The sequence below is a fragment of the Pogona vitticeps genome, chromosome 2 (genome assembly GCF_051106095.1).
Source record: "Pogona vitticeps strain Pit_001003342236 chromosome 2, PviZW2.1, whole genome shotgun sequence".
In the NCBI taxonomy this organism is placed as follows: domain Eukaryota; kingdom Metazoa; phylum Chordata; class Lepidosauria; order Squamata; family Agamidae; genus Pogona; species Pogona vitticeps.
The window spans coordinates 51,745,281-51,760,240 of NC_135784.1; the positions used below are offsets into that span (position 1 = coordinate 51,745,281).

The 14,960-nt window shown below is 41.9% G+C and overlaps 1 protein-coding gene across 6 annotated transcripts in view; it reads left to right on the forward strand.

Moving 5' to 3' along the window:
* The window catches only part of LOC110077687 (contactin-4), a 546,252-nt gene that overhangs the window by 379,841 nt on the left and 151,451 nt on the right, over positions 1-14,960 (forward strand). For all 6 annotated transcript variants that reach the window (XM_078385216.1, XM_072989453.2, XM_078385218.1 and 3 more), the window contains one exon: positions 1,753-1,937. In XM_078385216.1, the coding sequence (XP_078241342.1) occupies positions 1,753-1,937 (185 nt within the window). The remainder of the gene's footprint in view (positions 1-1,752; positions 1,938-14,960) is intronic.

Consider the following 14,960-nt stretch of genomic DNA (forward strand, 5'->3'; position numbering starts at 1 on the left):
TTAAATTAAACCATTTAAGAACTTGCATATATAAAGTGAAGGAATCTATCATGGCAAAAAAGTTTACGTTGGTCCAAGTCCTATTAATTATATCCATATGCGTAATGCAAACGCCACATTTGTGCAGCATGATGTGTTGGATACAGAGTTGTATGACTCAGCACACAACAGATGGTGTCCACAGTGATTTGTTAACTTGAGGGTTTTGCCTCGAAAAGCTGTGTTGTTTGCATCACATCAGTGTAAAATCCTAATAGGATTTTGATCATGTATTTCTTTTTTAAAAGGAAAAGAAGTGCACAATTGAAGTGACATTTTCCAAAATTCTGCAGCAATGTTTCTAAGCCAGCACACTGGCCAACTCTGAAGCTGATCTGTTACACTCCTTGCTTATTACTTTTCAGCTGGAGTTCACTTACATTGGCAGCTACCATCTATTTTTCTCTTGGAGTGTTAGAACAATTGGCAATGTTCCACATATTAGGCCAATGATAAATATAACAAGGTTAGTCACCGGATGGGAAATGTGTATCTTCATTCCAAAGAAAAATGCTTCTCTTTGAATTATGGGGAAACATGTCTCCTTTCCTAAGGTAAAACTGTCAACCTATGCCCAGCTTCTAATTATGAAATGATCTTGCCTAAGGGAAGATTAAATTGACTCTGGAGGCAGTATTTTAGATCAGTAAAGAATCATTCTAAATTAGAGTGTGTCATTCTGTAGGTATCTCTTTATTTTTGTTACAACAACAGACTATCAAAGTCTCACAGATTGTGACTTAGGACATACTAAATCTTAGCTGTGTTCTAAATCAGTGGTTCTCAGTCTTGGGTCCCTTTGTCCTAAGTCGTCTGCGTACAGCACAGCTGCTGCGTGTTCCCTTCCCCCAACCCCCTTGTCAGCACCTCCATTCACTGGCTGTCGCATGCTGCTCTGTCCATCCCCATCGCACAATCTTCCACTTCCCTTCTCTGCCTTCTTCAGCATCTGGCCACTCAAAGGCAGCACTGCATGAATCCCTGACCCATCTTGTTGTCTGAATGGCCAGCTGCTGGAGGAGGTGGAGAAGAGAAGTCTGGGCTGCCCGGACTGGATGATTGCATGAAGGGGAGGGATGGAGCAGCATGTGCCAGCTGTTGAGGGGAGGTTCCAGTGAGGGGAGGGGAAGAACACACAGCTGACAAGGGGGTTGGGGGAAAGGAACATGCAGCAGCTGTGCTGTACTCAGACGACTTAGGACAAAGGGACCCAAGACTGAGAACCACTGATTTAGAACACAGCTAAGATTTAGTATGTCCTAAGTCACAATCCGTGAGACTTTGATAGTGGCCAGCTGTTGAAGAAGGCAGAGAAGGGAAGTGGAAGATTGTGCGATGGGGATGGACAGAGCCGCATGCGACAGCCAGTGCACAGATGACTTGGGATGAAAGGCCATGCCCATCTCTAGTCCCCAGATGCTCTTGAACTGCAAGTCCAAGAAATCCTGGCCAGCTTAGCTAGAGGTGGAGTTCTCTGGGAATTTTGGTCCAAGAACTTCTGGGAACCCAAGGCTGGGAACCACTGTTCTATATCATTATAATTAAAAGCTCTAATGAATTGGATTTCGAGCAGAACCTTGAAGATATGACATCTGGAATATTGGATCCTCCCCCCCCCTCTCTTTCTGTCTTTCTCTCTATAGCAGCCTAATTAAGAGAGCACAGTCTTTAGCATCCATCTTCTCTTTTTTTCCTTTTGTTGTTGATAAACAGCCCTGTTCCAACCATCAGCTGGAGAAGAACAGATGGAAAACAAATCCCAAAAAAAGCTCGGAGGCACAAATCAAGCAGCATTCTTGAAATCCCAAACTTTCAGCAGGAAGATGCTGGCCTGTATGAGTGTGTGGCTGAAAATGTGAGAGGGAAGAATGTAGCCAGAGGCCAGCTAACATTTTATGGTACCTATATTATTTATTCACCTGTATTTCATCACAGCTGAGGCCAAATGTGGTAAATGCTTTGTTGCAATGTCAATGTTGATTTTTCTCTGCAAATTTGTATTGCAAATAGGATTGCTCAGCAAGTGTAATTTTATATAAAATAAAACCCTCGGAGACAAGCGTATTGATTGAGGCTGTGAAGAGAGGGAAATGAAAATGCATTTTGGAAGCAGGAGACTGGTCTAGTAAGATGTAAAAAAGCAGTTATGAAGCCATTTGCCTATCTTTCCCCTTCATCTGGAAGAGAATTGCATGTCCTCTCATTAATCTTGGCGGCTTAGAGTATGCTTAGATTTTAGGGGCATAAGTTGGTTCCCTTCATTAGCAGATTCCTTGGTTTGTTTGTTTTTTTTTAACTGGGTGACTTTTTGTACTAATGTTGTCTTGCTCTCAAGACAGGAAAGTTAAGCTTGATCAAAAAACTGTAGTGTTAAATCAAAGATGGACCCCATCTGTAAATCTGCTTTCAAATTGCACCTGAGTCAAAATGGTTTTATTAATCGTTTCTGTTTAACCATTTGATGCCACACAAATGCACGTGGAGGTGAACGCATTGTCTAAAGGTGGTCCTTGTCTTCTCTTGGGAAAGGCATAATGATCTATCTGCACAGTGTATAGCCATCATTAAAGAGGAGGCAACCTGCAGAGTAAAGTCTACATCCTCTCTGGCTTGTGGGAGGATTGTGTTATTCATATTACAGTGGGTTGCCTACTTCAAAGTGTGTGTAGCATGTGGCTGTGCCAAGGTGTGTAAGTCTGTCTCTTGGTAAGAGAGCAAGTGGGTTTCAGAGTTTGCAGAAAAGGTAGTTTTGCTCCCAATTTTTCATGGGAATTGGTTGACTTCCACCCATCCAAATGCCATCTTCTGTTGTGGCTAAAATAAAGTGACTAACTGACTGCTACTGTTCTTAATGCCTGAATATAGCATTCTGACTGCTATACATACAGTATGTGAGGATTCAGCTCTCCTAGTATATTCTCCTCATATAACTGACAGTTTCAAGGTACTGAGCCATCTACATGGTATAGAAAGACAAGAACATATTTTGAAAACTCTTAACCGTGGGAGGGCACCAATTGAGGTAGAGAAGGGCTGTTGGCCTTAAAGGCTCATAGATGCTTCATGCCAGCAGCCCCTTTCTAAAGGTCAAGCCTACAGCAACCTGTCTTTAACTTGCAAGGTGGGAGAGAGATTAATATCATCAAGCCTTCACTTCAGCAACATTTTAGACACATTACAAAGACAGAGGGCAAAACAAAACAAAACAGAAAATCCATCATTAGAGCCGAAAACAATTTGTGTTGGGGAAACATAATTTAAGCAGGCTCTTAGCATTCTCCATATGTGAGAAGGAGATCGCTTTAACCCCATTCCCACCTGCTACTGTTTCCATTTGAAGGACAGGCTGAAGAAGTGAAAAATCTACAATATATGAAGTCTTTCTAGCAATTGAGCTCTTAATTTTTCAGGATCCCAGACTGAATGGGGAAACTCCACATATAGTAGAAAGGTTTATCTTGTCGCGTGCCACGTGCCCCTTTTTCCCAGTAAAAATTAGAACAGGCTAGGGGGTAGGGCTATATCCCTCAACCTGTTCATGCATTCAAAAAAAACTCTAAACAGCTGAATAGGGCTTTTGTGGTCAACAAATCAGACTTCAAAATAATCTCACATGTAACTCCTGAAAGCTGATTGCAAAGCAAGCTAGTTTGTGAACTCTGAGAGCTTAAAGAAGCTCCTCTGTGACACTCACTTATAAGAAGAGGATATTGCTTTTCTAAAGAGAGACTATCTATAATGTTTGTTTCTGCCTTTCTTTAACGGGCTTTGGAAGGAGAGGCTCTGTCACCATCATCATGGCTAAATGATTCCACCTCTTCAAAAATACAATAAAATCTCTGCTACTGTTGGCCCTTTCTGCTTCCTTGACAACAACCAAGCTGGTTAATTCTTTTAATCCCACTCTAATTATAGTCCCATATCTTGACTTAACACTGTTCCTTTATGGTACCTATAACCTGTTGTTGTTGTTTTGATGTTTTGTTCCCTAGCCGCAGTTACTAAATTTGATTTTTCCTATTTTCTTCTTTCTTTCTTTATTCACATTCTTAGAATTGTAGTTAGCTATTCTGGTTATACTTTTCCACACTTTCTAGATCAGCCTCTATAGATCAGCATTTTCCCACTCTCTAAAGCAGTGGTGTCCAACCTTGGCCCTCCAGATATTCTTGGACTTCAACTCCCAGAAATCCTGGCCAGCAGAGGTGGTGGTGAAGGCTTCTGGGAGCTGTAGTGTAAGAACATCTGGTGAGCCAAGGTTGGACACCACTGCTCTAAAGCCTCTACAGATATGCATCTGTCAAATCAAGAACAAAAAGCCCCCCTATTGCTATGACTTTTACATCCCTCTCCGTCATATGTATTTTGGTTTGTTTGTTTCTGGTCAACAACAACTCTCTCATTTGTCCATTCAACTTGCATGTTACTATTTTTGATGCTTTCAGCCCCCTCCTCTTTATTGTTGTTTTTGGAGGATTTGTAATAAATTAGTTATTCCCATGATGCAGTGAAGGGTTTGAGTGTTGGATGACTGACAGAGAAGAACTGTTACGGCAGTTGAGGGGGGCATGCCTCCATAGCACCCAATTTTCATTGGCTGTCTTCCCCAGCCCAGGAGGGAGGGTATTAGAGAGTTAGAGATAAGAGAATATTCAGAGCAGGCAATTGATGAGTTACAGGTAGGATTTTAGATGTTGAGTGTTAAGACAAGAGATAAGAGACAGTGACAAGCAATTTTATTGAGTGAGATGGAGAGACAGATAGGTTAGGATTAAGGCAAGAAATTAGGATTAGGTTTATGTTAGATATAAGGCTGTATGAAAAACTTCATCCTGTTTTCATGGTTTATGATTTATAATAGAATAAAAATCTTTAGTTACGTACACCAAACAGGACTTTCTTTTCTAGTGGCAGTTAACACCTAAATGCCCACATTGGCTGTTCAGGCAATGAGGTGGGAAAGAATGGAGGGTGAATGGAGGTGGATTATTTTTGTTCTGTATGGCTTCACTTTGCTCTAGTGCATGGTCTACTCATGCAGTATCCAGTAAAGTCTTCACATGTACTGATCTACAAACTAGGGAGTGATCTGTACACTCTATGGATGGGTGTTTCTGTTGACATTTGCTTATTGATATTTTTTCTGCAGTTTAGTCTCCATCCCGCCACACTTTACTGCTGCTCCTAATTAGGTTTCTTTAGGTTTTCAGCTTTTCCTGCATTCTGTTTTCTAAATTATTTTTTACATGATATTGCTTTTCACAGCTATGGCTGAAAGCCAATCGTGAGCTGCAACTAGAGTACGCCCACTGAATCAGTGGAGGTTTGGTGAATCACTTCCTCTGTAAGTTCCATTGATTCAGGGGGCCTGTTCTAGCAGTGTCCATAGCGCAAAAGTGAAAGCAAAAAGCAAAAACATTAAAATTTGAAAATGCTGGATGGTTAAAAATAAGGGTTAAAGAAAGGAGAGAGTGAAGTAAGCAGGGGGAGGACAGAGAAAATATCAGCTGCTCCTGGATTCTGATTAGGCAGAGAGTAAATTCTTCAGTCTCGAGAAACTATGGTAACTTGCTTTGAATAGAGGACTTGGAACAGTGTCTAGTGTGGCTGAGAAGGCCAATTTGAGAGTCATAATCCCTTCCATACTGAAGACAAATACAATATGTCCCCTGTCTAGCTCCCTGATTTTGCTGCTTTCAGGGCTGCCTCTTTGCCTCGGCCTGCTGAACAAGTCTCTCTTCAAATTGGGAGAGGCCATGCTGCACCGTCCACCTCCAGGCTGAATGTTCAGATGTCAAGGTTTCCCATCTGTTGAAGTCCATTCCTAAGGCCTTCAGATCCCGCTTGCAGATACCCTTGTATCACAGCTGTGGTCTCCCTCTGGGGCGCTTTCCCTGCACTTATTCTCCATGCAGGAGATCTTTTGGAATCCAACCATCAGCCATTCTCACGACATGGCCAAGCCAACATAGACATTGCTATTTCAGTACTGATACATGCTAAAAATTCCAACTCATTCTAGGACTACTCTATTTGGAACTTTGTTCTGCCAGGTGATACCAAAAATGTTCTGCCAGGTGATACCAAAAATGTGTCATATGGAACATGTTCAGCTTCCTCTCCTGCCATGCACAAAGGGTCCAGGACTCACTGCAGCACAGGAGTGTGCTCAGGAAACAAAGCTCTATAGACCTGGATCTTGGTATATGCCACCAGCTTCTTATTAAGACATACTCTCTTTGTGAGTCTAGAGAACATGGTAGCTACTTTGCCAATGTGTTTATCCAGCTCGACATCTAGAGAGAGAGTGTCAGAGATGGTTGAGCCAAGGTACACAAATTCATGGACAACCTCCAATTCTTGTATGGAGATGGTAATAGAGGGAGGTGAGTCCACGCCCTGGCCCATGACTTGTATTTTCTTCAGGCTGATTGTTAATTCAAAGTCTTGGCAAGCCTTGCTAAAATGATTCATGAGTTGGTGGAGGTCCTCAGTAGAATTGGCAACAATAGCTGCATCATCGGTGAAGAGGAAGTCTTGCATGCATTTCAGCTGGACTTCGGTCTTCACTCTCAATCTGGAAAGATTAAAGAGCTTTTCATCTGATCTAGTCTGGAGATAGATACCTTCTGTTGCAGTTCCAAAAGCGTGCTTCGGCATGACAGCAAAAAAGATCCCAAACAGAGTCGGTGCAAGGACACAGCCCTGTTTCACTCTGCTTTGGATGTCAAAGGGATCTGATGTTGAGTCATCAAAAACTACACTGCCCTTCATTTCCTCATGAAAGGACCTGATGATGTTAAGGAGTCGAGGTGGACATCCAATCTTGGGAAATATTTTAAAGAAGGCTGTCCCTGCTAATCAAATCAAAAGCCCTTGTAAGATCTGGGAAGGCCACAAAGAGTGGCTGTCGTTCCCTACATTTCTCCTGCAACTGTCTGAGGGAAAATACCATGTCACTGGTGGATCTATTAGATTAAAATCCTCGCTGTGATTCTGGATAGACTCTGTCTGCAAGCACCTAGAGTCTCTTCAACACAACACGGTTGTACTAGAAGGCTGAGAAGAGAGGTGCCATAGTAGTTATTGCAGTTGTCCCTGTCTCCTTTGTTCTTATACAATGTGACGATGTTTACATCCTTCATGTCCTGTGGTACTCCACCTTCCCTTAAGCAAAGACAAAGGAATTCATACAGCTCAGTGGGGATTATCTTTTTATAGCACTTCAGCACTTCAACAGGGATGTTATCCTTCCCAGGTGCCTTGCCGGAGACGAGGGAATCCAGGGCAACTTTTATTTCTGCTAAAGTTGGTTCACTGTCCAACTCTTCCAAGACACAGAGGTACTCAATGTTATTTACTGCCTCTTCAGTTACTACGTTCTCTCTGAAATATAGTTCAGAGTAGTGCTGCACCCAAAGGTCCATCTGCTGTGCTTCGTCCTGGATGATGATGACTGTAGAAGACTTCAATGGGGCAGATTTCTTCTGTATTGGACCTAAAGCCTGCTTGATACCATTATACATTCTCATGATGTTATCTGTGTCTGCTGCTATCTGTATCTGAGAGCAGAGCTGAATTCAGTAATCATTAGAATATCTCCTGGCAGCCTGTTGGACTTTGCTATGAGCAACTCGAACAGCCTGCACGTTGTACTCACTAGAAAAGGCTTTGTATGCTGTTAAAGCTCTCCTCTTTTCTTTGATGGCTGGCATCAATTCCTCCAAATGGGCTTTGAACCAGTCTACCATCTTTTTGGTCTTCTTGCCAAATGTGGACAAGGTGGTGTTATAAACAGTGTTCTTGAAATGTTCTCATTGTTCAGGTGCATTTGCAACAGCCAGGCCTGGAAAGATTTCCTCAAGTGCTTGGGCAAATTCCTCCACCTTTCTTTGATTGTGAGTCTTGCTGGTGTCAATATGTGGTCTTCCTTCCTTTTTTGTGTGATACAATCTCTTTGTTCGCAGTTTTACTCTAATACACACCAGGGAGTGAACAGTTTCACAATCAGCACCCTGATAACTGCATGTGATCGTAATACTAGGAAGGCTAGAGCATCTAGTGAGGATCAAATCAACCTGATGCCAATGTTTTGATGTTGGCTCTCTCCAAAAGACTCAGTGTCAAAGCTTCGTATTAAAGAATGTCTTGCTGACACAAAGACCAGCAAGCATTGGCCATTTTCATTCATCCTCCCAATGCCAAAACAGCCTAGATAAGTGGGCCAATAATTGTGATCAGCACCAATTCTAGTGTTAAAGTCTCTGAGAATAAACAGTGGCTCTCTCTCTCAGTGATTTTTTTTATAGTAGCTGCCAGATCATCATAGAATTTGTCTTTGACTTCTGTTGTAGATGAAATGTTGGTGCATATGCACTAATGAGGGTAACTGGTCTTGCTGCTGAATGGAGCTACAGAGACAGGATTCTTTCACTTCGCACAAAGCCAGCACCATATTGCCTGGTATATTCAGTGGTTTTCCCTGGCAGAAGAATGTGATTTTTTTTCTTTGACAGATCCCATGTCTGGCAATCTCATCTCTTGAAGGGCAACAATGTCCATCTGCAGCCTACTCAGTCCCATGTCAATGACAGTTGTCTTGCGCATGTCATCTGTTTCCTGAAGGTCATCAGAAAAGCCAGGGGTCATTGTCAGAATATTCCAGGTGCCCAGTATTAGGGCAAATGTTTTCTTATGATCATTGCATGGTGCAGGGTTTTCGATCTGCTTGTCGGATTTCACCCTAAACCCCATGCACCTAGTGAGGTTAACAGACCATGGCGATGCAGCACCTTACTGGCTCGGGGCTGCACAGCTTAAGGCGGGTGGTAGCTAGCTAGTGAGGTGCAATGATCTTTCCTTCTGTCGGAAGTAGCCCCTGGAGTCATGCTCTAGGCCAATCAAGCAAAGACTTTAACCAGTAACTGCAACTTCCCATGTTATTTTGATGCCATATGCGAAGCTGGGGTGTCCTCTCCAGACCACAAAACCTGGATAAAATAATATGGAGGATATGTTGTTACCAAAGCAGTAAATCCCCCCTTTCCATGTTGCTGAAATAGTCCAATGGAAAGGCAAGAGCCAATACAACTGGTTCCAGCAACGTCGCAGGAATTGCCAGAACGAGACAAACTGCCTCCGGGACTCCAGCTCTGGATTTTGCCTGGAAGTTGTCTCCTGAAGCCTTTTCCATCAGTGGATATAGCCATAAGGCAGTGGAGGTTTGAAATTGGAGTCTTCCTTCTCCTAGACGGGCTGCATTCCAAGGCTGATGAGCCCCACCTACATGGTAAAAAGGTAAAGGTAAAGGTTCCCCTTGACAATTTTTGTCCAGTCGTGTTCGACTCTAGGGGGCGGTGCTCATCCCCGTTTCCAAGCCATAGAGCCAGCGTTTGTCTGAAGACAATCTTCCGTGGTCACATGGCCAGTGCGACTTAGACACAGAACGCTGTTACCTTCCCACCGAGGTGGTCCCTATTTATCTACTTGCATTTGCATGCTTTCGAACTGCTAGGTTGGCGGGAGCTGGGACAAGCGACGGGCGCTCACTCCGTCATGTGGATTTGATCTTACGACTGCTTGGTCTTCTGACCCTGTAGCACAGGCTTCTGCAATTTAGCCCACAGCACCACCACGTCCCACACCCACCTACCTGGACTGCTCCCTAATAGTGCAAAGATTAGAAACACAGGCCTCCAGCTGCCTGACCCTGTCTTCCAAGATGACCACCAATTTACACTTAGAGCATTTGTACCCAGGCACCTCATTTGGCAATAAAACAAACATGCTACAGGAGTTACAAGTGACTGCAACAGATCTTACGCTCTCCATGTTGACTGATTGGTCGGTGAGCTAAAAAGAGAGGAAGTCTGATCCTCCCCCTAAAACTTCCCTGCTCCCCCAGGTGTATGCATTCCTTTTTTTTCCCCCTATTTACCAAGTTAGAGTCTAAAAAATAAAATCAGAGAAATTCACATGCCATTAGGTCAGAGCAAATACATTCTTGGAAGCTTAAAATTCCACAGGCCTAGAAGAAATTACCACACCAAATAAAATGTCCTCCCAGACACAGCTCACCTTGTACTTCCCTTTCTTCTGCTTTCTCTGCAGGAAAAGGGCTTAAAGCTTCTGGTAGCACTTATTTAAAGCTAAAACCCCACTCCCTCAGACCATGTGGTGAGAGAGAACAAAGGTCAGAGCAAACACACCCTTGCAAACCTAAAAATCCACAAGCCTAGAAAAAAAGACCACACCAAATAAAATGTCCTCCCAAACATCTCACAAACCTGAAGGTTGAGAAGGAAAATAGAGAAGGTCTCGCCTGTTCCTATCTTCTGCTTTTTTCCAATGCTATTTACATCATAGTGGAAAAGTGAAAACTGACCATGGGGGGAAAAAACCTTAGAAAACATAGCAGTGAAAACATGAAGGTCAGAGAAAAATGGATGGGTAAAGTAAGAAGTGGAAGGAAGGTAGACTGAAGAAGATGGGGTGCAGAGAAGGATAGGCAAAGGGGGTGGGCATCTTGTGCTGGAAATAAGACCTCAGGAAACAGTTTTGGGTGTGAACAGGCAGTGCCAGGAGAATTCAGTGCATTTCAGTGTGTATCAGCAACAAACATCCTCTCTATGTGTTATTGCCGGCACCAGGATGTTTTATTAAAACCTGCAACAACAAAATTCCAGAACAACTAAAAAAAAACCAAACAGCCAGGGCAAGCACCATACTGTGGACAAGCCCTTATATTGATTAATTGTTCCTTTTTTGCCTTAACTGTCCCTTTTTCTGTGTAATCCCATGCATGTTTAAATTCAAGTAAATTCCACTCTGTTTGATGTGTGCAGAATACTGAACAAAAAACTGGAATTTCCCCTTGGATTGCTTCCAGAGCAGTTTTCATGTGGGAGTTGACCAAGGCTTGCTCCCGGCTAAGTGTGCACAGGGTTGCAGACTTAATGACATATAGTAGTAATTTGCAACTAGAGTAAGCCCATTGAATCAGTGGGGATTTGATAAGCCAGCTCCATTGCAAGTTTGATTCAGTGATCCTACTCTAGTGAGCCGTTTTACTACTAGATTTTATCTTTTGGTTAAAGCTGCTCATATTTTGAATTCTTATCCATCATTTTTTCTCTTCTTAATTCTTTCGGTAGTACCATCCTAGACTTTGGGTGCAACTATGTTGACAAATAGTGCAGGAAACTGGGACGATCTGATTCACAGCATTTTCTGTTGACTATATGAAACATCAATGTGAATCAGCCTGGAGTTTTTTCTCCCTAATCTGTTGGGTTTTTCCCTCCAGTACTATGGCTTTTTTAAAAAAATCAAATGTATTTGCCTCAGTTCAAGTGGTGTGATAGCTTGAGCCAATGTGGAAGGGTTTGTAGTCATTGTATTTAAAGCCATTCCAGCCAACTAGTGGTACCTCAACTTGAGAACGTCCCTACATAAGAACAATTCGAGTTAAGAACGGCTCCATTCGCAAAAAGTTGCTTTGAATTGAGAACGGAGCCTCAACTTAAGAACCAAAAAAAAGAAAGAAAAAAACTTTCCTGCCCTTTTTTTTAACCTAACTTCACCTTAGGTCAAAAGAATGTTAAATTTTTTAAAAAAAATTCACCCCCTACTGGTAGATACGGATTAGCCAGCTTTGCATTAGTTCCTATGGGAACTAATGCTTCGATTTAAGAACAGCACCTCAATTTAAGAACGAAAAACAGTAGATACGGATTAAATGGTTTTCAATGCATTCCTATGGAAAATGGTGCTTCGACTTAAGAACGTTTCGACTTAAGAACGTTTCGACTTAAGAATGCAATCTCAATACGGATAAAGTTCTTAAGTCGAGGTACCACTGTACAGTGCAGTGAGAGAAACAGGGCAGAGAAGCAGGATGCTGTTTGAGGCCTCTCTTCCCCACAGTCTGTTTTCATTTTCCTTTCCTCCCCTTTTTCTTTAAATCTTGCTAATCTAGCTCTAGGGAAGGTAGACAGCCAAAAGGAAAAAGACAAAAGACCAAGGACTCAGCAGAGAGAGAGAGAGAGCAGAAGTTTTAAAGTAGCCCATGTCCAACAATGCTTTCTAAAACCTGGACTACAAGAACAATACCTTAACATGCTAGAAACAAGGCTGTAGTGAAAATTTCCTCCTGTCTTTTGGGCGATTGTTCACCACCTCCATCCCATTTTTGTTTGGTCATCTAGATATCCTAGTGCTAGAACAGCAAGTCGGAGGGAGGAAGGGAGAAGTAAGCAGACCCAGGTACCAAGTGGAAAGGATGAAATAGTTAATAAATTGCAAATGAGGCTGATATATTCTCCCATCTCATCTGATTCCTGTGTGGTTAGCTAAAGTGAATTAATCTGGGGAAAACCAACTTCTTGGGTGCAAGTTTGGTTTTTCATGCTGCTTGCCGTAGAACCCTGAACATCATATTGATTCTAGATTGCTCCTCTTCTGGATAGACAGACAGAGATAGACAAATAGATAACATTTTAACACTGCTTTCAGCCAAGGTACTTAGCATATTTTGCTTCTCCCCCCACCTACCTGTTTTCTCCATATACTGTAATCCCTTTATAACCTTCTGTGCTGCACCCTTATACTTTATCTCTCTGTCTACTTCCTCACCTTTTCCTTCTTCCCAATTTTGATCCTGTTAAAGGTAAAGGTAAAGGTTCCCCTTGACAATTTTTATCCAGTCGTGTCCGAATCTAGGGGGCGGCGCTCATCCCGCTCTTCAAGCCATAGAGCCAGCGTTTGTCCGAAGACAATCTTTCCGTGGTCACATGGCCAGTGTGATTTAGACACGGAACGCTGTTTACCTTCCCACCGAGGTGGTCCCTATTTATCTACTCGCATTTGCATGCTTTCGAACCGCTAGGTTGGCGGGAGCTGGGACAAGCGACGGGTGCTCATTCCGTTGCGTGGATTCGATCTTACAACTGCCGGATCTTCTGACCCTGCAGCACAGGCTTCTGCGGTTTAGCCCACAGCTACTTCTATACAAACCTCACCTGTTCTTTCTTCTCTCACATGTGACATTGGTGCAGTAGACCATTTCACATAGGTCAGAACAGATATACCTTGACCCTGTAGTCACACTGGCTAAATACAAAGATAAAGTTTCCAATGGCATTTCCCATATATTCTTTTTAAAGCAAATTTTACCTAAAGGCAACGCCCCACTAATCTATTTTACAGCATGATGATCCATAATTTTGAGTGTCCTGTCTCATGAATAACTTTATTTTGTTCTGCCTTTTAAATTTGAAATGGTTGTTTTTAACACATAGACCAAGAAAATTGTTACTGTTGAGTTTCATCAAAATAGCTTTTCTAAATCTACCACTGTGAAAGCATCTTGTCACAATATCTTATATAATATCTTATACAGTACAATATCTTGTATGAGTAGCAAAAGTGAATAGTAGCATATTCACTCTTATTTTTAAATACATGGGAAATATAACTGGCTTGGCAGAAGGGATTCTGGAATGCTGGCATTGCTTTTTCTTGTTGTTCTTACCAGGTCAGAAGTTCGTATCCAAAGAAATGAACACTCCGAAGTATTTGATATGGAAAATCAAACCTGTCACTTACTTGCAGCGTTTCTCAGTGAAATGTTCTATCGTAATGCATCCCAGGAGATTAAAATCTGCCTCTAACAGTGTTACTCTGTTAAACTAAGTTATCTCTCTCTGTGAATAGTGAGGAAAAGAAAAGGAAGATGAAATTCAAATTTGCCTGTTTGCTGCAGATAAACCTGACAATCTCTTTTTTTGTTAACTATATTATGCAGCACAAAGTTGTTAAAAGAGATTTATATATTTCTTATTTCTTTCTGTTGTGCTGACTTTGGCTTTCTTTTTTCTTTTTATGCTCTTTCTAAAAAGCCCTGTTTACAGTTCAGTTGAACTGGTTAATTTAGGAGTGACAGTTTAGGTGATCTTTCCCGCCTCAGTTGTATTATGTCATGTTTTTGCAAAGTGATGAAGTAATGACTGATAACATCAGATTGCAACCCTATTCAGTCTGAAACTTCAATCCCTGAAGCTTCTTCAGGTCATCTTAGAGATGATTTGGCCCAAATTTTTGTTCTGTATCAGGAAAAATCTTGGATCTGTTACTTTTTCTGGAAAAGTGTGGGAAAATACTGTGCTTCACAGGGGCATTAATAATCAAGAAAGGTGCAGAACCTTTGAAGAAGAGGGATAGGGACAAGGGAGTTATTCTCCATTAAAAATAACATTTCCTTCTTGGTTTGAACAAAAGCCACTACGCAAGTGTTCACATGGCATACACATTTTTCAAATAATGCTAAAGAACTGTGTACCTGATTTATCTAAAGATACTGAATCACTTCTCGGCCTTTTGGCTAAGATCAAGTGTAGATTTACATAAAGATACTGGAGTCTTACTAAATTGTATAGATGCCAAATTAATGTACAAATATTTATGTGAACTGAGGAGTAAACAAGTCCTAGTTAGGCATTGTGAAATTGAGCAATGTCAATGCTAGCTCCACCCACTCCATTATCTTTTCTGTCATGGCTTTCTGATGAGGCCTACAGCATCAGCAATACACAGCGTAATGGCTACTATCTTCGGAATGTTGTGTTCCATGTGTGGAAGGTATTTAGGAGAGTTCATGAAAACAAGGACAGGGCTCCATTGGCTTAAATAGTTGTATGGAAGAGGAAATTCAAGCAGGTATTCAGCAGCTGCACCTTTCACAGAACTATTAAAGATATAGGAATCATCTGATCCTTTTCACGTGGCCATCCTGAAGTAAATTTAAAAAAATGAGAGGTGGCAGTGGGATTGGCATGCTTCTTTCACCTTCCTTCATCTTTATGGTAAGCAGTTGTACAGCCTCTGAACAGGAAGGACTTCATATAGCAATATAATGTAACAAG